This window comes from Lonchura striata, unplaced genomic scaffold (assembly GCF_046129695.1).
Source record: "Lonchura striata isolate bLonStr1 unplaced genomic scaffold, bLonStr1.mat Scaffold_97, whole genome shotgun sequence".
In the NCBI taxonomy this organism is placed as follows: domain Eukaryota; kingdom Metazoa; phylum Chordata; class Aves; order Passeriformes; family Estrildidae; genus Lonchura; species Lonchura striata.
The window spans coordinates 1,118,794-1,142,582 of NW_027461192.1; the positions used below are offsets into that span (position 1 = coordinate 1,118,794).

Sequence of the window (23,789 nt, forward strand, 5' to 3'; positions counted from 1 at the left end):
GCCTCAGGACTCCCAAGCAGGTGAGGAGGAAGTCAGTGCCCCTTTCTCCCTCTCTCCTGCTCCATCTCCCAGCCCAGCCTGGGCCCCACCTGCAGGACAGCCCCGCTGCCGGTGCCCTCCTGCTGGGGATACACTTGGGGGATCTCCTTGCCCTTCCCTCTGGCACGGAGGCAAATCCCATCTACTCCTTGTCCTTCCTCCCCCAGAGCAAGAGCTGATCGTGGAGACCAGGAAGGACAAATACCTGCAGCAGAACCTCATGGAAGAATCTGTTTTGAGCAACTCCACATCGCAGGAATCCAACGGGGAGGAAAAGCCCTGGAGATCCCAGAGAAGGAAGGGCTGCAAGGCCAGTCCAGGATGCTCTGAGGAGGAAAGACCCACCCTGGGCCAGGAAGGTGGGCAGAGCTTCAGCCAGAGCTCAGAGCTGGTGGTCCCTGAGAAGCTTCATGATGGGGAGAAGCCCTACAAGTGCTCAGAGTGTGGGAAGAGCTTCAGGCAGAGCAACAATCTGAAACAACACCTGATGATCCACACCGGGATTGGGTCTACGAGTGTGGGGAGTGTGGGAAGGGCTTCAGCTGCAAATCCCACCTTGTCAGGCACTTACACATCCACACTGGGGAGAGGCCCTACAAGTGTGGGGAGTGTGGGAAGGGCTTCAGACAGAGCTCTGACCTCATCATTCACCAACGCATCCACACTGGGGAGAGTCCCTACGAGTGTCCCGAGTGTCAGAAGAGGTTTCACAATAGCTGCAATCTCCTTGTACATCAGCGGATTCACAAGGATGAGAGGCCCTACCGCTGCCCTGACTGCAGGAAGGGCTTCAAACACAACTCCACCCTCGTCACACACCAGCGCATCCACACTGGGGAGAGGCCCTACATGTGCCCCACTTGTGGGAAGAGGTTTCAGACCAGCTCCCATCTCCTCCGGCATGAGCGGATTCACACTGAGGAGAGGCGCTTCCTCTGCCCCGACTGTGGCAAGGGCTTCAAGCACAACTGCCACCTTGTCAGGCACTGGCGCATCCACACCAGGGAAAGGTCCTACATGTGTCCCCAGTGTGGGAAGAGCTTCACCCAGAGCTCTCACTTGACCAAACACCAACGGAGCCAACGGTAAGGGAAGGCCTGAAAATTCCCCAGCTGCAGGAAGAGCTTTGTGCACTGATCCATTTTCATCCACCATTGAAGGACCCTGTTGGGAAGAGCCCTGGTGATCCATGTTCCCTGTGATCCATGCTGGGAAGACACCTGTACCTTCTCCTGCCCCTGTCAATGACCTTACATGGGATTGAAGAAAATGAGGGTCTGGACATGGCCCTGTCACTACATTCACTCCCACCTCAGGTCATTACCGGGGCAGGAAAGGGACTCTCTCTCTTTGTCTTTACCTGAGGAGAAGGGTGTCCTTTCCATGCAGAAGGAAACACGTGGCCAAAAAGATACAATTGATGGTGATGTAGTTTTCCCTGTAACTAGTTTTTCTTATCCCTTCTGTTAATATTTTTTCTGTTTCTGTTTGTTCCTTATCTTGTTGCTGTTCCCAGTAAATTGTTCTTATCCCAGCCTGAGATCTTTCCCTTTTTTCCTTCAATGGAAGGTGGGAGGGCAATGAGTGCCTGCAGGGTTTGAGCGGGAGCAGGAAATTGAGAAATGCCATTCCTGAACCCCGGCCTGTGGAAACCGAGCATCCCAGCTGGTGCCAGCCCTGGTGGCCATGGCAGCAGCCTTGGGAGCGGGTCCCTGGCTGGGGCTGAGGGAACCTCTTCACTCTGGTGCCCAGGGACAGGAGTGGAGGGAGCGGCTGCAGCTGAGTCGGGGCAGGCTTAGGTTGGATCTCAGGAAAGGGTTTTTGCCCAGAGGCTGCTGGGGCACTGCCCAGGCTCCCCAGGGAAGGGTCCCAGCTCCAGGGCTCTCTGAGCTCCAGCAGCGTTTGGACAGCGCTGCCAGGCCCCGGCTGGCAGTGTTGGGGTGTCCTGTGCAGGGCCAGCAGTTGGACTCGAGGATCCTGATGGGTCCCTCCCAGCTCAGCCAATTCTGTGGTTCTGGATCCATGACCCTGGGGATGGGAGTGCCAATGGTTGCCATGGCAACAGGCTCCAGGCCTGAGCTGGTGTCCATGGCAACCACCCCTGGCATGGGGTCTCCATGGAGCTGCCCTGGGACTGACCATAGCAACAGGGGCTGGGGATGGTTGCCATGGAAACTGACCATAGCAACAGGGGCTGGGGATGGTTGCCATGGAAACTGACCATAGCAACAGGGGCTGGAGATGGTTGCTATGGAAACTGACCATAGCAACAGGGTTTCCTGGTGATGGTTGCCTCCTTAGAATGAGATTTGTCACTGGACATCAGAGGGGTTCCATGGGGACTTTCCAAGAGTCTCCAGTCTGTTCAAGAGCTGGAATGTCACACACAGAGACAGGGGCTCCATGGAGACCTCCCAAGGGTTTCTGGGGATGGCAAAGAGCCGTGTGGTCAGAGGCAGTCACAGCCATTCCATGGTGACATCCCAGGGCACCTTGGGCTGCAAAGGCACCGATCTGTCACAGGCACTCACGGGGGCTCCACGGTGACATCCCAGGCATCCTCAGGCTGCCAAAGAGCTGGGATGTCACACACACTTCTGCCATGGGCAGAATGGGAGCTTCAGGCAAAAGCTTTATTTCTTTATTGGAGAAACTCCTGCTGAGCCATGAGATGGAGACACCCAGCAGCCACCATGGGTTCTAAAACCCCTGCAGGGCCCCCAGACTTCAAAAATTCCTTTTAAGAGAGGAGACTGGGAGTGACTGGATCCAATCCTGGCCCCAGAATTTGTCAAAGGTTTATGTATAAACGATTGGACAGGTAGAATTGAACAATCTGTCAATGCAATTTGTCCCACAGGATTAATGATGGAATACCAGATATATTTATATAAATACAATCAGATCATTATAAGACAGTAAGCTCTTAACCAGAGTTATTTACTCCACAGTCCAGAATCTATAACACCTATAGGATATTCTGCTCTAGGAAGCAATTTTGAAGTCAGCAGGGCCTTGCTGGAGTGGTTTGAGCCCATTGCAGGCAGAGCCTCCTGCTCCAGCAGGAACTGCCTTTCCTGTGCCAGGAGCAGGGCAGGTCCCGCTGCAGGAACAGCCCCAGGCCAGCCCCAGCACAGGGAAGGCCTCGGGCACAAGGGCAGAGTGCCGTGCTGGGAGCTGTGCCAGGGACAGCCCGAGGCACCAAAGGCACCTTGGCAGCAGCAGCTGCTTGCAGGGCATGGCCAGAAGCCTCCCTTGGCACCCGGCCTGGTGGCCAGCGCTGCAGAGCTGCTGCCTCAGGGCTCATTTCTGGCTGGGCTCTGAAAAGCCACTTCTGCTCCAGGAGCCTGACGGGGAAGCCATTGGCCCAGCACCTTGGGGACAAGATATTATCAACAAAACTCTTCATGCCAGCAGAGACAAGGCAGGGGCAGAGGAAAGGGGAGAGCCAGGCCCAGGGGACAGGGCTGCCATGGTGATGGCTGTGAGGTCACTGCCCTGCAGCAGCCTGGCTGCCCTCAGCAGACATTCTGGTCAGAAGAGTTGTGAGGACACCCAGCACATCCGAGAACCCACACAACAGGAATTCCATCCTTGGGGAGGGGAGGGGATTTCACTGGGTCAGGTTCCACACACTCCCTGATTTTGGAGCATTCCTGGGATGGGGAATACATCTCTCTGGAAAAACAGTGGCCATTTTGTGTCACTCTCATAATTATAATATATTTTGTCCTTCTAACAAATGTAAATCCACCCTCATTCAGTTTAAAGATACTGATCCTTGTTCTGTGAATGCAAGATTTTGGAAAAAATAACTTTGACTGTTTTTCCATTTTCACAGACTTCGTAGAGGACCCAAAAAACTCCCAAGATGGGTTTTGGAGGCCTCATCACACAACCAGCAGGTAGAGGCTGCAGGCTCTGGTCTCAGTGATATGGTGATTGAGGACAGAACAGGAGTAGCCTGGGAGGGATTGAAGGGTGTTTTCAGAGAGGATGTAGATTTTCTTCCTTGTATAAAACAGTGAGAGAAAGAAATAATGGCACCAAGGACAGCTGGGGAGGACCAGACTGGACACCAGGAGAAAGGAATTTCCCTCCCAGGGCAGGGCTGTGGTGCAACACGTCCCCAGCAGGAGCCTGGAGCAGCCCAAGGCTTTGTGTGGCCAGGCAGGGGCAGCAGGAGGCAGAGCTGCCAGCAAAGGAAGGGCCAGCGAGGTGGGGCAGCCGGGGGTGACGACAGCCTGCAGGGACAGAGGCGCAGGGCAGGGACACCGTGGGACAGCCTGGGCTGCAGAGGGCTCAGGGATGTGCAGCAGCTGCAAGGCCCTGACAGAGCCAACCTGTGCAGCCCTTTGGCCATGGCTGCTGGCCCTGGGCCTGAGGCCACGAGGGGACAAGTGACCCTTGCAGCCCTGGGGCCTCAGTGCCTCCTTGTCCCTGCTCAGCAGCCTGGCAGGGGCCGCCCCATGGTCCTGCCCTTGGCACTGCACATCCCCACATGCCAGTGCCCATCCCGGGAAGAGCCCTGAGCAATGAGGGAGGGACAGGATCTGCCTTGCCAGGGGCTGGGGCTCTGGCCTGGGCCCTTTGCATTCCTGAAACACATCCAGGTTTGCTCAGCACCAGAGACACCTTCCCCTTGCTTGTCCCTTGCTGTCATCTCTGCTCCAGCATTATGCTCTACTTGGGGACACTTTCTCAGTCGTGTCCCTCAGTGGGACCCATTAAAAGTCCAAGAAACTTCAGTGTTTCAATCACACTTTGAGTTCTTGAGAAGTTTTTTGAGCACACTCTCTGGGAATGAGACTAATGAAAACAACAGCAGTCCCTGAGAGGGTCATTAAAGTCCTTGTGCTGTGTCTGTGCAGCTGAGCTGGGCTGGGCTCCTGGCACAGAGAGTGATCCTGGTAACCAAGCAGACCTTCAAAAGCACATTTCTCTTGCTGAGCAGCTCTTCTCCCAGCCCAGCAGGGCTGGGGCACTGCCTGCAGCCAGCCCAGGCACAGCACAGAGGCACAGAGAGATTCAATCAGTCAGGGCTGGGAAGGGGCTGAGAAGTGCCTGGGGCAGAATCACTGCCAGCCCTTGGCACAGGAACCTCTGGCTGCAGGACAATGCAGCTGCAGCTCCTGGAGAGATCTCCTAAAGCTGGAACATCCCAATGCCCACAGACCCTGTGAGTACAACTCTGAGTGTTCTGGTGTAGGGTAGGTGAAATGCTCATGGTGTTCTGACATGCTGAGGGTTTCTGATCAGTCACAGAATATTTCCAAGACAAGGATATTGATAAAAATGAAGAAATTCCCAAAAAGTTTGTATTCAGTTTCCTACCATTGCAGAATGGCAGGGAGGGAGGAATAAATATCAGCAGTTGATTCTGTATTTTGAGAAGTGCCTGAGAAATCTGAACTGTTACTTTTAGTGATCAGTAGGTTCACAGGAGATCCCTAATGTGCTTGCAGCCACTCTGCCCATGGACAGCAGCAGCATCACCTTTGCTGGAGCCACCAGGCTCAGTCTGAGCTGTCCTTTCTCCAAGCTGCAAACAGAACCTGCCCCCAGCCAGTGCCCTGCAAACAGGCAGGGTTCTGTCAGGCCAAGGAGAGTGCACAGAGATTTGGGGTCTGGGAGTGCTGGCAGGGAGAGATGAGGCACAGGGAGACACCTGCAGGAGGAAAATCTCCAGGAAGCAGAGAGAAGATCAGGGAAGGAGAGAAAAGAAAACCCAGAAATGCTGAGGCAGGGAGAGTTTAGAGATGTCCAGAGGAGCCCCTCCAGTGCAGCCCCTCCCTCTGAACAAGCCCCCTCCCTCCTGTGCCCCAGCCAAGCCTCTGCCCTCAGGGCCGGGGCTCCAAGGCGTGCAGCCCCTCCTGTGCAGGCAGAGCTGCAGCAGAGCCGTGGGGCAGCTCTGCAGCCCCGGGCCCAGTTCCCTCTGCAGAGCACAGGGCTGGGAGCAGCTGCCCGGCACTGGGGGCTCTGGCAGGGGCACAGCTGGCTCAGGGTGACACAGCTGTCCCCAGTGCCCGGCTCTGGGCAGTGCTGGCAGTGCAGCCAGGGAAGGAGCTGCACCTCCCTTCATCCAGTGCCATCAGAAGGACACTTGGAAATGTGCCTGGGATTTCAGTCCAAGCTGGGAGCTTCAATCCAGGGTGCAAACATGTCTTAGAGCATCTCTAAGTTATAAGATTGATGGGGAAAGGCAGAGGTGTTCTAAGCCTGAAAATGCTTCTGGGTTGGTGAAATGAGCAATGTGAGTCCTTGGCTACAAATGTGGAGCTGGGCTGTGGTGGATCCATCTGCTCTCAGCTGTACCTGGGGGTTTTTTAGGGAAAATGTGGGAAGCTGATCATCCTAACCCAGAGAAAGGTTAAAGCCCAGAGTAATTCTAAAGAGGTCAGAATGTCAGAGCATATCCCCTCACTCTCCTCTCATCACTTTGCCGCACAGAACTTATTAATTTCTCCCTGAGTGCACCAGAAATGCTGAGGATTTCTGATTTCCAGGAACACCAGGGCTGATATAAGGGTGTTCATGAAGAAAACCCCAGAATTGTAGAACACAAAATACTGTCTATGTGTGTTCCAGGGGAGGGGGTATGGGAAATGGCTTTGATTTTGGTTACAGGCATCGCCTCTAATTCTTCACTGTCCCTTTCTCCATGAACAGGTGCCCATGTGCAGCCACAGCAAATGTCCAACAGCAGCTCCATCAGCCACTTCCTCCTGCTGGCACTGGCAGACACGCGGCAGCTGCAGCTCCTGCACTTCTGCCTCTTCCTGGGCATCTCCCTGGCTGCCCTCCTGGGCAACGGCCTCATCATCAGCGCCGTAGCCTGCGGCCACCACCTGCACACGCCCATGTTCTTCTTCCTGCTCAACCTGGCCCTCAGCGACCTGGGCTCCATCTGCACCACTGTCCCCAAAGCCATGCACAATTCCCTCTGGGGCACCAGGAACATCTCATACACAGGATGTGCTTCACAGCTCTTTTTCTTCATGTTCTTCATCTCAGCAGAGTTCTACCTCCTGACCATCATGTGCTACGACCGCTACGTGTCCATCTGCAAACCCCTGCACTACGGGACCCTCCTGGGCAGCAGAGCTTGTGCCCACATGGCAGCAGCTGCCTGGGCCAGTGCCTTTCTCAATGCTCTGCTGCACACAGCCAATACATTTTCCCTGCCCCTGTGCCATGGCAATGCCCTGAGCCAGTTCTTCTGTGAAATCCCACAGATCCTCAAGCTTTCATGTATACATTCCAAAGTCAGGGCCCTTTCGCTTCTTGCTCTAAGTGCCTGTGTAGGACTTGGTTGTTTTGTGTTCATTGTTTTCTCCTATGTGCAGATCTTCAGGGCCGTGCTGAGGATCCCTTCTGAGCAGGGACGGCACAAAGCCTTTTCCACCTGCCTCCCTCACCTGGCCGTGGTCTCCCTGTTTGTCAGCACGTCCATATTTGCTCATCTGAAGCCCCCCTCCATCTCCTCCCGATCCCTGGATCTGGCCCTGTCAGTCCTGTACTCCGTGGTGCCTCCAGCCCTGAACCCCCTCATCTACAGCCTGAGGAACCAGGAGCTCAAGGCTGCAGTGTGGAAACTGATGACTGGATGCTTTCAGGAACATTAAACTCCAGGCCAAATTCTGCAAATATTTGTAATAAAAGTTGTCTTTAATATTTCTTTTTGGTTTCATTTTGCAGGTTCTTATTCTTTGTTTTACTTTTTTTCATATTATCCACAATAAATGAATTTTTCTGTGCCATTTCTCATTTTGTTTCTCTCCATGTTCCCTGTGGCCACAGACTCTGTCAATGATGGGCTGTACTCTTGGTGGCTTTAAAGTATCTAAAGGATCTCCCAGCAGAGTTTTCTGCAGAGATGCCCTTTGGTTGCCTTCTCTGGAGCTGCAGCAGCAATGTCTGTGTGCAGAGCTGGGGCAGATCAGGGCTGGCACAGCAGCTGTGCCCAGGAGCAGCAGCACTTGATGCTGCCAGTGCTGCTCCCGTGGCCCTGCCCTGCTGCCCTGGTGGCCCTGGTGTTGCTGCAGGGCCTGAGTGCTCTCGGGGCCGGGCACAGTCCTGGGGGTGGCAGTGCCGGGGCTGCAGCAGGGACAGGCCATGGGCACTGCTGGGGCAGCGCTGACGCCTCAGGCCAGGCCTGGGGGCTCCAGGCTCCTTGCCCAGGCTCTCTCAGGAACACGGCCAGGCCAATGCTCAGCACAGAAAACCCCCGTGAGCAGCCCCAGGCTGGCCGTGGGCAGGCTGGGGGCAAACAGCATGGCTGGTGCTCTGCAAGGGCCCTGGGGGAGACGGGAAGGAGCAGCAGAGCAGGGGCTGATCCATCCCCAGTGCGCTGCACAGCCCAGGGCAGCGTCCCAGAGCGTCCTCATGGAGCTGTCAACAACATCCCCCCTCTGCAGCCCTGGCCTCTCCCCCAGCTCACAGAGGTGCCGCATCCTTGCAGGCACAGACACGGCAGCACTGGCTCAGCAGCCCCTGTTTGCATTGCACACAGCAGGCAGGAGCACCCCCATGCTGTTGGTGTGGGGACATGAACCTGAGGGAGCACAAATGCCATCAGCCCCTGGGGCCAGGAAGGGCTGGGGGATGCCAAGGAAACCACTCAGCTTTGTCCTGGCCTCTGCAGACAGCCAGAAAGTTTGTTCCCATCAGCTGAGAGTTTCCTGTCCCACTGCAGACTCTGCTGCTCAGAGCCAGGGTTGCCTGGCAGCCACCCCCAAACTGCCCTGAGCATTTCCTTAGTTTCCCCTTTGCTTTTTTTACTCTTCCTGATAAAAATTTCTTCCTCTTTCCCAACCCTGTTCCCTCCCCTGCACACAGCCCATCCCTGTTTTCCCTTTCCTCTCTGTCCCCACTCCCCATTGCAGTTCCTGACTTGGCACCATGGGAACATCTCTTGGGGAGCAGGATCATCCCACAAGTGCTGCAGGAATTGTCTGCAGGCTCCTGCAGTGCCTGGTGCTGTTCCCTTGCCAGAGGCACCCAAAGCCAGGGGGGCACATCTGGGCTGCTGTGTCTGGCTGTGGGGCTCCCGGTTCTGGGCAGTGAGGAGGAGATGCAGAGGCTCTGCAGGACTGACAGGATGGGCTTTGGGGCTCTGAGGAGAAGCTGAGGGACCTGGGCTGCTGGAGCTTCTGAAGAGGAGGCCCAGGGCTTCTCCTGCAACTGCTCCAAGGGTGTTTTCAGAGAATCCCAGAATCAGCAAGGCTGGAAAAGACCTTGGAGATCATCGAGTCCAACCTGTGCCCTGACACCACCTTGTCTTCCCTGAGCCTCCTCTTCTCCAGGATCAACAACCCCAGCTCCTTCAGCCACTCCTCACAGCACTTGTGCTCCAGATCCCTCACCAGCCTTGTTGCCTTTCTCTGGACATGCTCGAGCCCCTCCATGTTCTTCCTAAATTGGGCGGCCCAGAACTGGACACAGCGCTCGAGGTGCTTCCCAACCAGTGCCCAGCACAGGGGAAGAATCACTGCCCTGCTCCTGCTGGCCACACCATTCCTGATCCAGGCCAGGAGCCATTGCCGTTCTTGGCACCTGGGCACACAGCTGGCTCATGGCCAGCCTGCTGTCCATCAGTCTTTGCAGGTCCCTTTCTGCCTGGCTGCTGTCCAGACACTCTGTCCCCAGCCTGTAGCACTGCAGGGGTTGTTGTGGCCAAAGTGCAGGACCCGGCACTGGGACTTGTTAAACCTCACCTTGTTGGATTTGGGCCCTGGATCCAGCCTGTCCACGGCCCTGTGCAGAGCACTCGACCCTCCAGCACATCAGCACTCCCAGCCAACTTGGTGTCACCAGGGTTAATGAGGCCCCAGAGTGTCCCAATGGTCTCCATGATTCCTTGAGGTCTCCCAGTGTCACAATGTCCCTTTGGTTCCATGGGACCCCTTGGTGTCACAAAGTCCCTTGGATCTTTGGGCCCTGCAGTGTCACAATGTAACCGTGGTCCCCCAGGGCCCTGCAGTGTCACAGTTCCTTGGTTCCATGAGGTCTGGAAGGGCAGCAATGCTCTCCTTGGTCCCACAGTGCCACAATGGCCTCTCGGTCCCAAGGGCCACCATGATGTCAAACATGTTCCCTTAATTCTACAAGTCCCTGAGGAGCAGCAGTGGCCCCTTGGTTCCATATATTTTTAGACTGTATTAGAAGGTGCTGGGGATAAATATCAATTGGACATTGCAGATATCAATTGATAAATTGGAAAAGAAAACTTAACAGGACAAAACAATTCTTTCTGCATTGTTTTCAATATAGTATATTCACTTTGAATAAACTCCAGAAATCTGTCTAATTCACCACAGATGAATTGAGGACATGAATTTTCCCATAGGTTTTTCTTCTTCAGGTGTTTATAACATATATTTATGGGCCTTTTTCATGGAATTCCTGAACAGAAGAGCTCAAAAAAGCAGAGGCCTTTGGAGTAGGAAAATTCATCAGTAACCCCCAAGTGGCTAAGGATGCATCCCCATCACAGCAGCAATGAGCAGAAATGGGCACAGCTCTGTGGCTGCCCCAGCTCTGGGATGGGCCCTGGGCCTGGAGCAGGAGCAGCTCTGGAGGGCCCCAGGGCCGGGGCTCTTGTGCTGGCCTGGGCAGATGGGATGGCAGGAGGGGCTGCAGAGCTCTCAGCACCTCAGGCAGAGGGGAGCAGGGCAGCCAGGGAGCTCCTTTGGCCTTGGCCAAGCCCCTTCCCCCATGGTGGGGCTGAGTCCTGGCTGAGCTGCAGCTGCTGCTGTGCCCTTGGCAGGGGCTGAGGCCGTGGGGCAGTGCCCAGAGCAGCCTGGGCTGAGCAGAGCTGTGGGGCCAGAGCCGGCTGGGCTGTGCTGGGGAGAGGCCCTTGGTGCTGCCCAGAGCTCAGGGCAGCTGGCAGAGCTGGCAGGGAGCTGGGCTGGGCTGGGAGAGCCTGGCACAGGAACCATCAGTGTCCATCTCAGCCTGGCTGAGCGGGCAGGGGCAGGACTCAGCCCAGGCCTTGTGGGGCAGGGCCAGCGCCTGGGCAGGCATTGAAAACAGGCAAGAGCCCGAGAGAGGAGGCTGCTCTGTGCCCTTGGGGCATGGACAGAGCAGGGAGGGGCCCAGGACATTTGTCAGCGCCAGCCTCTGTCTGTGCCAGCCCTGGGCAGCCCTGGCTGCTGAGCCCAGCTCTGCCCTGGGCTGAGTTTGGCTGTGGCCCAGCTCCATCCTCCTGCGGGGCTCAGGGCCTGTTCCCGGCCATGGCCAGCCCTGGCCGCCTCTCTGCTGGCCCCGAGGCCGGCAGAGCCCGGGCAGGGCTGTCTGTGCAGCCCCACAGGTGCCACGGGCTTGGCAGGAGCTGGCAGAGGCTGCCCAGCAGGGAGGCCATGGGGCACAGAGCCCCAAGGCTGCCCAGGGCCCCACGGCACAGGGGCCGTTCCCAGCCGCAATGCTCCTGTCCTGGGCTGGGCTGCACAGGGGCTGTGGCACCATGGCTGGGCCAGCACAGGGCCACAGAGGGGCCACGCAGCCGCTGCCGGGGCTGGCAGCAAGGCCGGGCACAGACAAGGAATTGCTGAGCATGGCCTGCGCTGGCCAGGGCTGCCTGTGCCCAAGGCAGAGCTCAGCTGCCCTTGGGGGCTGCAGGAACACTCAGGAGCCCAAAGAGCCTCCATGGCTGTGCTGGAGACCAAGGCTGGAGCAGGGAAATGCAGGGCTGCTGCGCCATGGGGAGGCCATGGAATTCCAGCTCACACCTCAGCTCTCTGATGGTCCCGACACCGTGCTGGGCCCTGTTCCAGACTGGAGCAGAGCAGATGTTGATGGCACAGGAGCACTGTGGGGCTGGCAGGGACTTGCAGCTTGCAAGGTGCTCTGCTCTCCCTCAGCTCCTCTCTGAGAGATCCAATCCCAGCTGGGCACCTCAGGGCACAAGTGGCACTGTCTGTTCATGGGCACACAGCTGATGTCTGCCTGGAAAGGGGCACCAGTTTTAATATTTGTACATTTTGTGTTATACAAGGACATTTTTATTATCTGGGTCACATCACTGATTTTAAGGAAGACCAAAGTTTTCCCTTCAGGAACAGAAATTTCCTGGAAGCGTGCTGATCGGTGAAGGAACAGAAATACTGAACTTCCTGTCTACTTGAGTCACCAATATTTTGTTTATTACATCATCTCCCTCTTCCTTCAGGTGTTTCCCACTCTCCTTTTAAAATGGCCATGTCTAAGGACATCTCTTCACTAGATCAGCTGGATCTATGTACTTCCTGTTACTCCCAGATTTCTTCCTCTAGGTGCTCTCTGGTCATTGGAGGGCCTCTCAACTGATTGGTTACATGCTGTGAGCTTGAAAGTTTCTTTTCAAAGTTCAAATAAATATCACATTAGTCAACATCTTACTTAGATTTATATCTATCACAGAATTACATTTTCTTATATCTCTGTCTAAAACTGTTCCTGTACAGAAATCCCTTGGGGATGGGGACATGTCAGATGCTGGGACATCACAGAGAGCTGAGGGAAGAGCTGTGATGGTTATTAAACTGTCAAATATTCAACATATGTTTGTTGGCAAGAAACCTTTCTGTGCCTCTGAGTGTCACCATCCCTGAGCCCAAAGGACACAAACCTGATGAGTTGTGGTTCCCACTGCAGGGGCTGCACTTGGACCTTGGCTCTGCACAGGAGAGCTCTTCATCCACTTTCCCTCTTTTCCTCCCTCTGGGCATGGAGGGAGCTCCTGACTTCAGCCTGTGACTCATGTGTGCAAAGAGCAAATCTGGGCAGAATCGGGGCAGGGAGGGTTTGGGGAGACCTTGGGATGTGCTGGGCACAGAAGGTGTTTTCCATTGCTCTGAGACTGTCTGCTTGTGCACAGTGGATTTAATAGCCAGCACAGGAATGACTTTTGCATTGGATGGAGCTGTGCCTTCCCTTGGCTTTGTTGGCTGGCAATAAATGAACATCCCTCTGTGTCTGGGGCAGCTCCTTCTCCAAGGAAAGCAGGTGGGAGTTGGAGCCAAGGAGCTGAAAGCTGCAGGTGCAGCCTGGGCTGGAGGGAGCTCAGATTTGCACAAGGCTTCTCTGAGTGCCAGGGCTTAAATGGGGGAAATGGCAGGGTGGGGGTAGGGACAGAGTCTGATGGATTGTCAGCCACAAAGGGTCTTGATTCAGCTTCACCAAATTTAGGCCTGTTCTATTTTAAGTTAATCAAAATGTTCAAGAGGAGAGAAGTAGAAGATGAAGACACAGAAAGAGAGAAAGACAGAATAGATACAGGGAAGCACACAAAGGTACCAGCTCTTTGATTACAGTGGTGTTCAGCTGGAAATTCCAAGAGGAGGTAAGGTCAAGCTGTGTGCTTGCCTTGTGGTCAGCCATCAATACCCCTTGATCTTCCTGGGCCCTTCCCCCAGGTGGAACTTGGGGTCATTTTGTCACTCAGGAGCTGGGCTGGGGCTCCAGAGGTGCCTGTGGAGCATTGCCTGTGCTGTGCCAGGGACTGGCAGACACTGCTGGGCTGGGATAGAGGCTCTGGGGGGATTGGGGTTCCTGGGCAGTGCTGGGGTTCCAGGGCAGGGCAGGGCTGGACCTGTCCCTTCCTCCCCCACACATGAAATGTTTCCAGACAACAATCTCCCCCAGTCTGTCACAACAGTCAACATTGGTGGTGAAATCCCAATATGGCCATGGGCACCTGGCTGAGAAGGACAGTTCTTCTCCATAGGAAGGAAAGCACAGAGCCCCAGTGTTTGGAAGGCAAGTGAGAGCCTCATTAGGCCAAGGCCAGCTAGACTTTTCAGGAATGGCAGATTTTGTCTGGGGGCAGTCTTTGGATATAGGGAATTTTGGAGACAATCCCAATTTCATCCATGGGCACCTGGAGAAGCAGGACAGTTCTTTCCCAAAGGAAAGAAAGCATGGAGCCTTCCCCAGTGTTTTGGGGACTGATAAGCAGTGACCCTTACCAAACGACTGCCTGCCACATTTGTCCTGGCAATATGTCCATGGGAACAATCCCTGGATATAAGGAAATGGAGGTGAAATCCCAATTCAGGCCATGTGTGCCTAGAGGAGAAGGAGAGTTCTTTTCTATAGGAAGGAAAGCCCCGAGCCCCAGTGTTTCAATAGCAGATGGGAAGAGACCCTCCAGGTGCCAAGCTGTCAGGCAGCCCCTGGAGGCCAAACCAGCCAGACCTGTTCCATGTTCCCTTGGTTCCTTGGGGCCCCGCAGTGTCCCAGTGGTCTCCGTGGTTCCCCAGGCCCCACAATGACATGGGACTCCTCTGTTCCATGAGGCCACAATGTCACAATGGATCTTTGGGCCCTGGGGTTTGTGGTGTCACAATGGTCTCCTTTGGCTCCACAGTGTCACAATGGAACACTGATGACACGAGGCCCTGCAGTGTCACAATGGACCTTTGGTTCCCTGCAGCCCTGCAGTGCCACAAAGGCCTCTTGGTTTCACGAGGCCCCACAGTGTCACAATGGTCCCCTTGGTTCTGTGGGGACCCCCAGGGTCACAGTGGTCACACTGGTGCCATGAGGTCTCACAGTTCACAATGCTGTGCTTATTCCATGGGGCCTCATAGTGTCCCAATCCTCTCCATGATCCCATGAGTTGCCTCAGTGTCACAATGGTCTCCTTGGTTCCATGGTGCCTCACAGTGTCACAATGGCCCCGTGTTTCCATGAGGCTGTGAAGTCTCTTCATGGTGTCTCCGTGACTCCATGAGGCCTTCCAGTGTCACAATGGACTTTTGGCTCCCTGGGGTCACGCAGTGTCACAATGGTCCCTTAGTCCCATGAAACCTCAAAGTGTCATAATGGTCTCCACAGTTCCATGAGGCCACACAGTGTCACAATGGACCCTTGGTTTGATGGGGCCTCTCAGCGTCACAATGATCCCTACATTCCATGGAGCCACACAGGGTCACAATGGCCCCTTGGTTCCATGGTGCCCCACAGGGTCACAATGGCCTTGTTGTGGCGCGGCATGCGCTCCTCTCGCCGCGGCACCCTGAGCGGTGCCATGCTGGGCGGTGAGGGAAGAGAACGGGCGGCCGCTTCCCTCTGCAAGCTCTGAAGTTCAGTTCGTGGCGCGCGGGGACAGACGAAGGCGGCACGGGACTTGGGGGGTGAACAGGATGGTTTTATTCAGTGAGCCCCAAGACCCCCTCGGGGGCGGGAGCAGAGGTTTTATACAGAACTCAGGAGGACGGGTGTAGGAACAGTAACCACTAAGGGAATAGCAGGGGAGGAGTTTAGGGCAGAACTAACATATCACAAACCTATCAGGGGAAACAGGGGAGTGGAATAGTACAAATGGATCAATAGAGTGTTGAGCCTCACTAAATAGACAGGGAATGGTCTGGAAGCTGAGGAAGGGGCTAGGATGAATGACAGGGAAGGTTCCAGGGAAAGGGGCAGGGAAAGGGAGGATTGGCAACTTGGAGATGAAGGGGTTAGGGGAGAGCTAGGGAAGACTGACACTGGGGAGAGGAGGAGATTAGGGATGGGGGGGGAAAACAGATAGTAAACAAATATCAAATTAAAGAAAAACACACCACCGCAATGGCCTCTTGGTTCCATGGTGCCCCACAGTGTCACAATGGTCCCTTGGTTCCATGGTTCCTGTGCTGGTGCATTCCCCCCTCCCCTTCTCAGGCCGCCCTGCCAGATGAGAAATGCTCGCTGGCCTCAGCCTTGGCCAGCAGCCCCTGGGCTCAGCTCCTCTGGAGCTCAGCACAAACACGCTCTGCTCCAGGCACTGCTGCTGCCCAGCCAGCTCCTGGCTGCTTTAGGAGCAGCCCTGGGAACTGTTTGTGTTCCCTCAGTGGCACAACATCCCTGTTCTCAGCCTGCCAAAGAAAGCTGCTGATGCCAAGTGCGGCCAGGGTGAAACATGGGTGGGACTGCAGCCCCTCTCTTGGGGCCCTACAAACAGCGCTCCAAAAGGAGCCTTGGAGCTCTCCTGGGCCAGCAACTCCCTCTGAGTGGGGCCTCTCCGAGCCGGGAACTCTCCCGTTTGCTGCACTCAGGGATCCCCAACAACGAGGGAGCCTGGGCCGATCCCCCCACTCCTCCAGGCTCAACCCTTCCCTGCTGGGGAGATGCCAAAGCATCCCCAGGGAGCATTTCCCTTTGCTCAGGGGAATTTCTCACAGGTGCCTTGCACTGACTCTCTGTGTCTGTGTGTACACAGGAGTGCCTGTGCTGGGGAAATGTGGCAGGAATGCTGCTCCCTGAGGGGTCTGACTGCCTTGGATAGCAGAGCCAGTCAGGCCTGTAGGTAAGGCTAAATCACGAGGTCTAAGCTAAGTTAAACGCTGCTAAGAGTTGTTCTTTTGCTAAGTTCATATGTTTAATATAAGTTATATGTTAAGTTAAATATTGTTAAATGTTATTCCTGTTTTAAATTGCATAGTTATAGGTTATAAGTTAGGTTAAATACTGTTAAGCTCTGTTCTTTTGCTAAATTGTTAAGTTTAATGTAGAAATTAAGGTAAAGGTATAAGGTAATTCCTATTAGGTTTTAGGTCTGTTAAGGTTTTGGGCCATATTCCTTTTATCCTTGCCCTCATTTTTTTTGTGTCACACACACAGGAACAGCTCTCAATTCATTTCTGGTTTGATTGCCTGGATTTTGTTTGGTTTTGTTGTTGCTTTGTTTCCTTGCTGTGGCTGAAGTGCCCAGTCAGGAGTAGAGTGACTCTTGCCAAGGAACTTTGTGCTGCTGTCACTTTAATATTAAATCTGGTTTTTGCTGGGGATTTTTTCAGCGCTCTCAAGCCCTCGTTGGTCACAGGGTGAAGGAGCCCTGGCCCAGGCTCTGGCCCTGAGGGACACGGGGACGCTGCCGGGGGGTCCCTGTCCCCCTGTCCCACCCCCCATGGCTCCTGCCCCCGTCCCCATGTCAGGCTCTGGGGTCGATCCCATGGAACATCCTCTGGGGGAGGCTGCGGCGCCAGGGGCAGGGGGACTTGGGGGGACAGGGGACCCCGCTGTGCATGAGCAGTGTTGGACTTCTCTGGGGGAACTGGGAGGGGGGCTGGGGCAGAGTGACCTCCCCAGTGACCTCACACAGCCTCTCAGATGTCACATAGCCATCTCTGTGATGTCACACAGCCCAGTCTGTAATGTCATACAGGCCCTGTGATGCTGCGCAGTTCTGTCACCATCCCAGCAGTGGCCTCTCCCTCCTGCCCCGTCCCTCAGCCAGTGCCACTCTTGGGGCTCTGGGCTATGGCTTCTTCTCCCTGGGCATCCCCTGCTGCCCGCCCTGGTTTTCCCGAGGAGCTGCTGCCCCTGAGCCAGAGGCTCTGCTCTGCTGCCCTGGGTACCCCGGGGCTCCCAAAACACCCCACGGCTAGGCTGGGCCCAGAGTGTCACAATGTCCCCTTGGATCCATCAGGCCCCGCAGTGTCACAATGCTCCCTGCGCTCTCTGAGGCCCCACATCACCCAGCCCAGGCCATTGCTGTGGTTCCAGTCCCTCCCAGTATGATCCCAGTGATTCCCAGTCTCTCTCAGTATATCCCACTTGATCCCAGCATGCTCTCAGTCACACCCACTTCCTCCCAGTTGCTTCCAGCATAATTCCAGTTGCCCAGAACCACTTCTAGCCACCCTCAGTGCAGCACCAGTTGCTCCCAGGATATCCCAGTTGCACCGACCATGGTCCAAACTGCCCTCAGAATGTTCCTGGTCACTCCCAGTATGATCCCAGTCCCCCTCGGTGTTGTTCCAGTTCTACCCAGTATGTTCCCAGTTGCACCTAGTCACCCCTAGTACAGTCCCGCTCACTGCCAGTATGACCTCAGTGGCCCCCATTACAGACACAGTCACTCGCAGTTGCCCTCACTTGCCCCCAAAATGGTCCCAGCTGTTCCCAGTGTTGTCCCCTCCAGTATGGTGCCAGACACTTCCAGTATATTCCAACTGCCCCCAGCATGCTCGATCCCAGTCACCCCAGAGTCCCCAGTATGGTTCCAGTTGCCCCCAGGATGACCTCACTCATTCCCAGTATATCCCAGTTACCTCCAGCAGGCCCCCAAACCCCCTCCCAGCACCACAAATGGCCCCAAGAGCCACAACAGCCTCTCTCAGTCCAACCAGGAGTCCCTAAAACCCCTCCCAGCCCTCCATGGAGTTGAGCGGGAAAGGTTGGTGGACAGGAACATCCCCAGCAAGGGTCAGCTAGGACACTTCAGCAGCAATTTGGGCATTTTGTGGGGAACACTTGGACTGGGCAGACGCAGGCCAGGGACTGGGACAGACAGCCGGAATTCCTGGAGAACAGATGAGGTTAGATGGACCCGTTCTGCTGGAACAACTACAAGAACATGGCCATGTCCCTTGGCTTGGATGGTCCCAGAAGAACCAAATCCTCCCCTTAACCTCAAATTCACATTCAAATCCCAGTAAAATGATTCAGCTTTAGATCTCTTTTATTGATTTCTTTATTTTTACCCCAATTCTAGGTGTTCTGATGGGATAAACAAGGAGATTATTCAGGTGGGAAAAGATCTCCATGATCATCCATTATTGCTTGATGCCACCAGAAGAAAAAGTGACACAGCAGGTAAGAATTTCTTGGGCTTTAAAGTCAAAGAAACAGCTCTTCCCAATTAATTTTCAATGTTCATCAGAGTCCCGATGGATTTTCCTGGTCTGTGTTCATCCAGGTGTCTATGGGCATCCAGGAGGATTTGAAGACCACTTTCCAGGTGTCTTCTCATCAGAGATGACAAGGAATGTGGGTCACCAGGGCTCTGACCAACATGGGTCTTCTAAAGGGGGATGGAGTGGGAGCAGCGCATGAAGCTCTTCCTGCAGTCGGGGCAGTGACAGGGCTTCCCTTACCTGTGCCTAAGTTGGTGTCGAGTCAAGTGAAAGCTCCTGGAGAAGCTCTTCCCACACAGGGGACACTCATAGGGCCTCTGCCTGGTGTGGATGTGCTGGTGCCTGACAAGGTGGGAGTTTTGCTTGAAGCCCCTCCTGCAGTCGGGGCAGCGGAAGGGCCTCTCCCCGTTGTGAATCCGCTGGTGCTTGCAGAGATCAGAGCTCCACCTAAACCTCTTCTGACACTCGGGACACTCATAGGGCCTCTCCCCAGTGTGGATGCGTTGGTGGATGATGAGTTCTGAGCTCCAGCCGAAGCCCTTCCCACACTCCCCACACTTGTAGGGCCATTCCCCGGTGTGGATCATCTGGTGGCGGATCAGGTGGGATTTCCGCCTGAAGCTCTTCCCACACTCCGAGCACTTGTAGGGCTTCTCCCCATCATGAAGCTGCTCATGGACCACCAGCTCTGAGCTCTGGCTGAAGCTCTGCCCACCTTCCTGACACTGGGTGTGTCTTTCCTCCTCAGATGACCTTGGGCTGGTTTTGCAGCCCCTCCTCCTGCGGGATCTCTGGGGCTTTTCCTCCCCGTTGGGTTCCTGTGCTGTGGAGCCAGTCAAAATGGCCTCTTCCATGAGGTTCTGCCGTGGGGATTTGTCCTTCCTGGTCTCCATCTGCAGCTCCTGCTCTGGGGGAGGAAGGACAAGGAGAGGATGGGATTTGCCAGAGGGAAGGGCAGGGAGATCCCCCGAGTGCGTCCCCAGCAGGAGGGCACCGGTAGTGGGGCTGTCCTGCAGCTGGGGGCCAGGCTGGGCTGGGAGATGGAGCAGGAGAGAGGGGGAAAGGGGCACTGACTTCCTCCTCACCTGCCTGGGCATCCCAGGGCATCTTCCTCTTCCTCGCAGCCTCCTCCTCCATCTGGAAGATATTTGGAGATGGGAAATCCTGTTTTGAAAGGAAAACAAGGGATGAGCACAGTGAGTTTTGTACTGGCTTCAAAGCAAACCTGGGAGAGAGTCTAAGCCAGAAGGACAATTTAATAGGAAAATTAAGATCAAAGCTATGATTCAGAAAGACTGGTTTAAACTCACAGAGTCAGGATATAACCTGACACCCTGATAATCAGGGTGGTGGTAGCAGGCTGATGAAATGGTGGCTGCAGTCCGGCTGGAGTGATGAACGTGATTCTGTCAAAGCGGTGATCCTGTAGAAGGGTCTGGTCTTCCTCTGAAGGTCCAGTGGTGCTTATGGAGCTCTTGTCCTCTGGGAATGCAGCAGGCAAGGTGATCGTGGTGTTGCAAGGGTGAGATTATATCCAGGTAGGAATGCTTGGTTCCTCCCCCTGGGCGGAGCATCCCACAATGGGATGATGGAATTTTATCAGTGCTGCAGTGACACTCAATGGCCCATTAAGAGAAGATGGCCCCTGGAGGGCGTTATCAGGGCTGAGCCATGGAAGAGATAAAGAACACTGCCCCACCTGTTGATAACAGTTTTTGGAGATGGGGACTGAAAACACTTTTGGTTACATCTGACATTGTAACCTGAAACAGTGAGGCAATCCCTGCTCGGGGTGGGGGGTGAACACCACCCCCCTTACCCAAACTGGCTCAGGTGTAAAACCCCCACCCTGGGAAGGCCACGCACACAGGGGACAATGTCACACTTGCCCTGCCCCAGGGGAGATCTCTGTTCCTGTCAGTCCCTTGCTCTCTCCCCTTTTCTCTTTCTTTCCATCTCTCTCTCTACCTCACATTTACTGTCAATAAAATCCACTTTGGATTTTGTCTCCTTAGCAGCTTAATTGCGGCAGAGGCATCTCTCCAACAATTTTGTTAACCAGATTGTGACATTATTTTTGCACAGTGAGTTCAGGGCACTGTTGTCTGACCCCAAGCGTGTTTGACAGCAGCGTGGTTCCCTCCTCTGAGAAGGTTTTGCCTCTTTCTGGAGGATCTCTTGGAAACTTGGATGCAGCTTCCTCTGAGTGACTTTTGGGAGAACTTATGAGGAAAATGACTGTTGTAGGTGGCCAGTGTAGAGAAAATATTTTGTTTTCCTTATTTGAAAAGTCTGTTAAAATCACTGGAAGAAAGGGATAAAATCATACCAGCAAGACTGGCAAGGATCATTCACCACGCAGTGAGGAACAAAAGGTTACTAACGTCCCACAAGAAGTCCTGCTAAAGTAGCTAAATGCCAAATAACTCCTGAATACACAAGCTTTGGGGCTTTGCCAAATGTGAGAATCATTTTCTCTTGCTACCTGTCTCCTTTGTGACAGCTGCACTGAGCTTTCCCTCCCTTTTAATAACCTGTATTGGGCTAAATGTCCACTTTTATCACAACCTGCCAGCAGCTGAGCTGGAGTTGTGCTGGAAGTGGTGAAATTTGAAATTGCCACAGAATTGCTTCTATTGTCAGTTTATTAATGTTTGGGATTTGTTTGCATTTTCATCACAAGTGACTTGTGGGAAGAGCAAATATTCCTCAAGGCATTTTTTGTAGGGTTAAGTTTGATTTCTGGCAAGTTTGTTTAACCTGGTCCCCAGGGGATGCTCGAGTGGTCTCTGTGCTTCTCACCCTGGGGGATGCTTGGGAGGGGCTTGGATGGGTTGTCCCTTTCCCTGTCACTCCAGGCCATTCCCCAGGGGTGTCCCTGGCCCTGTTACCCCAGGGCATTCCCTGAGGGGTTGTCCTCATCTCTTTCACCCCAGGCTATTCCACAGGGGCTGTCCCTGTCCCTATCCCTGTTACCCCAGGCCATTCCTGAGGAGGTGTCTCTCTCCCCGTCACCCCAAGCCATTCCCCAGGGGGTCTCCATCATTCTCACCCCTGTGCCAGGGGAGTGCTCTGTCCCTCTCAGCCAAGATGTGCTTGGGCGTTGAAACAGGGTATTTTACAGGTTAAATTTAACAGGGTAGAAATCCATTTGGATTTAGGTGAAATGTGCTGTTTTGAAGTATTAGCAGCTTGCTAACATAGGTAAAATGTGCTGTTTAGTCTGCTAGCTCTGCTGCTGAAACGCAGATAGAAAATCAATCCCCACAAATCCTGTAAGGAGTTGCAGAGATGGTATGTTTATTGCAGCGCTCGACGCATGTGGGGATCGTTCCCCTTCAAAGGACATCAGCACCCTGTGTAAGAGACGGTCCCAACTTCCCCTCATTTTTGCCTCATGTTTGCCGCAATGGCAGAGACTGAGATCATGGAGACCCTGATTGGAGTTCCGGCTTGGAGAGGTTATTTTTGCAGGTGTATTTGCTGTACCACCACAGACCACTGCTTCGAGCAGGGCCTGGCAAGGACCTGGCAAGGAGTGGCTTGTTCTACGCGCTCATACCGGCTTCATGATACCTGCTGAACCCACGGATTTTCCCACCTCTTGGCCAAATGAACTTTGGGGTAACTCTGGTGATCTCTCATGGAAGACCCCTCATCTCTCTCGTGACCACTGTGACAGACAGAGATCGAAGCCCCTCCCAAGGACTGAGACTGAGACCACCACCACAGGGAGGAGGGCTGGCCTGATCAATGTGAGATGTTTCCCAGGTGTGGTTGATGGACTAAGAAGACAATGTTTCTTTTTCACAGCTGAAAACATGACCTGTTCCTCCTCGGTGGCTTCAATGGACTTATTCTTCATTCTACCTGTTCCCCCTCAATGACTTCAATAGACTTTCATTTTCTTTTGCCTGTTTCCCCCACTTAGACAGAGGACCATGAAAGACCCCTGAGATTACCAAGATTTTGAGATTCTCCCTGACACAAGAAAATAGATTGTCATTGTCTGGACCAGAGAGGATTTTGTCTGCCTTGGAACCTATAATCCCCTTTCCCCTCCTTTTCTTTCTATCCTTTATTTCCTTTCTGTCCCCTCCATTGCATTTGCTGTTGGCACTCTATAATAAAGGTGCATTTGTTGTGATTAAAGTGATGGTCCCCTGCTGTTTGCCTTTTTGCACTTTGGGGATTAGTAAATGAAATATCATGACACCCTGCTCCTCCAAACGGATCTTGACACTCCCTCACGGGATTGGGACCTGCGGGCAGGGTCCCTTCCTACCCCAATAGATCCGGGATTCTGTCAGGGACTCGCTTCCCTTTCCTTCTTCCCTCTGCTTCCAGCTGTGAATGTGCCAGAAAATGCCCAGCAAATCCACCTTTGCTGTGTGCTTTGGGAGCTCACACAGCTGCTGCACCTTGTCCCCTGCCCTGCACAGCTCCTTGGGAGGCACAGCAGGAGCAGCACCCTGGGAGCCTCCGGAATGCCCCTCTGGGATCCATGTCACACACTCCCAGGGTCTGGAATTCCAGTTCCCAGCCAGGAAAAGATGTTCCTGCCCTTGAAGGCAAAGCTCTTAGCAAGGACCCAAAAGACAAGTGGAGCAAGATCCTACAGTGACATTTCACTGCCAGCCTTCATAACTTCACCCATGGTTGTTGTAGCTCATGGATTGGGAATGAAATCAGGGCAGGGTCTTTTGTAAGAGCTGCCCTGGGTCAAGGGAGACACTGAGAGAGAAACAGAGCAGGTGAAGGAAGGCAGGAGAGAAAGGAGGACACAAACACAATCAGCTGAGAAGGTAGCACTCTGAAAACAGAAATGCCATGGACTGAAAATGAATAGGATGAAAAGAAATAATTTTGTATCTTGTATTTCCAATCAAAACACAATTTCCTCACTTTTTCACCAACCTCCTCCTGGTGTCATTCAGCAGGGCTGTCAGAAAGTTCTTCATTCTGAGCGGATGCTCCAGGCTGCAGCCACAGGAAACAGGGAATGGGGATTTTCCTACTCCTGGGGAGTTTGACATCCTCAGCTGAGGAGAGAAGGAGGCAGCAGCAGAAAAGGACAGCTGGGCTTCACCCTTCCACAAGAAAGAGGAGGGGAAAAATCTCTCATCATGTTTGCAGCTGCTCCCACAG

General features: G+C 54.1%; 2 protein-coding genes across 2 annotated transcripts in view; one reads left to right on the forward strand and one right to left on the reverse strand.

Moving 5' to 3' along the window:
• The window catches only part of LOC110483730 (uncharacterized), a 116,369-nt gene extending 94,157 nt beyond the window's left edge, over positions 1-22,212 (reverse strand). Inside the window, 2 exon segments of the mRNA XM_077790834.1 lie at positions 18,889-19,309; positions 22,204-22,212. Coding sequence (XP_077646960.1) covers positions 18,889-19,309; positions 22,204-22,212 — 430 coding nt within the window.
• On the forward strand, positions 6,732-7,664 carry LOC144248858 (olfactory receptor 14J1-like). The gene has a single exon (XM_077790838.1). The coding sequence runs from the start codon at positions 6,732-6,734 to the stop codon at positions 7,662-7,664; it is 933 nt and encodes a 310-aa protein (XP_077646964.1).
• Positions 22,213-23,789: the final 1,577 nt, after the last annotated feature.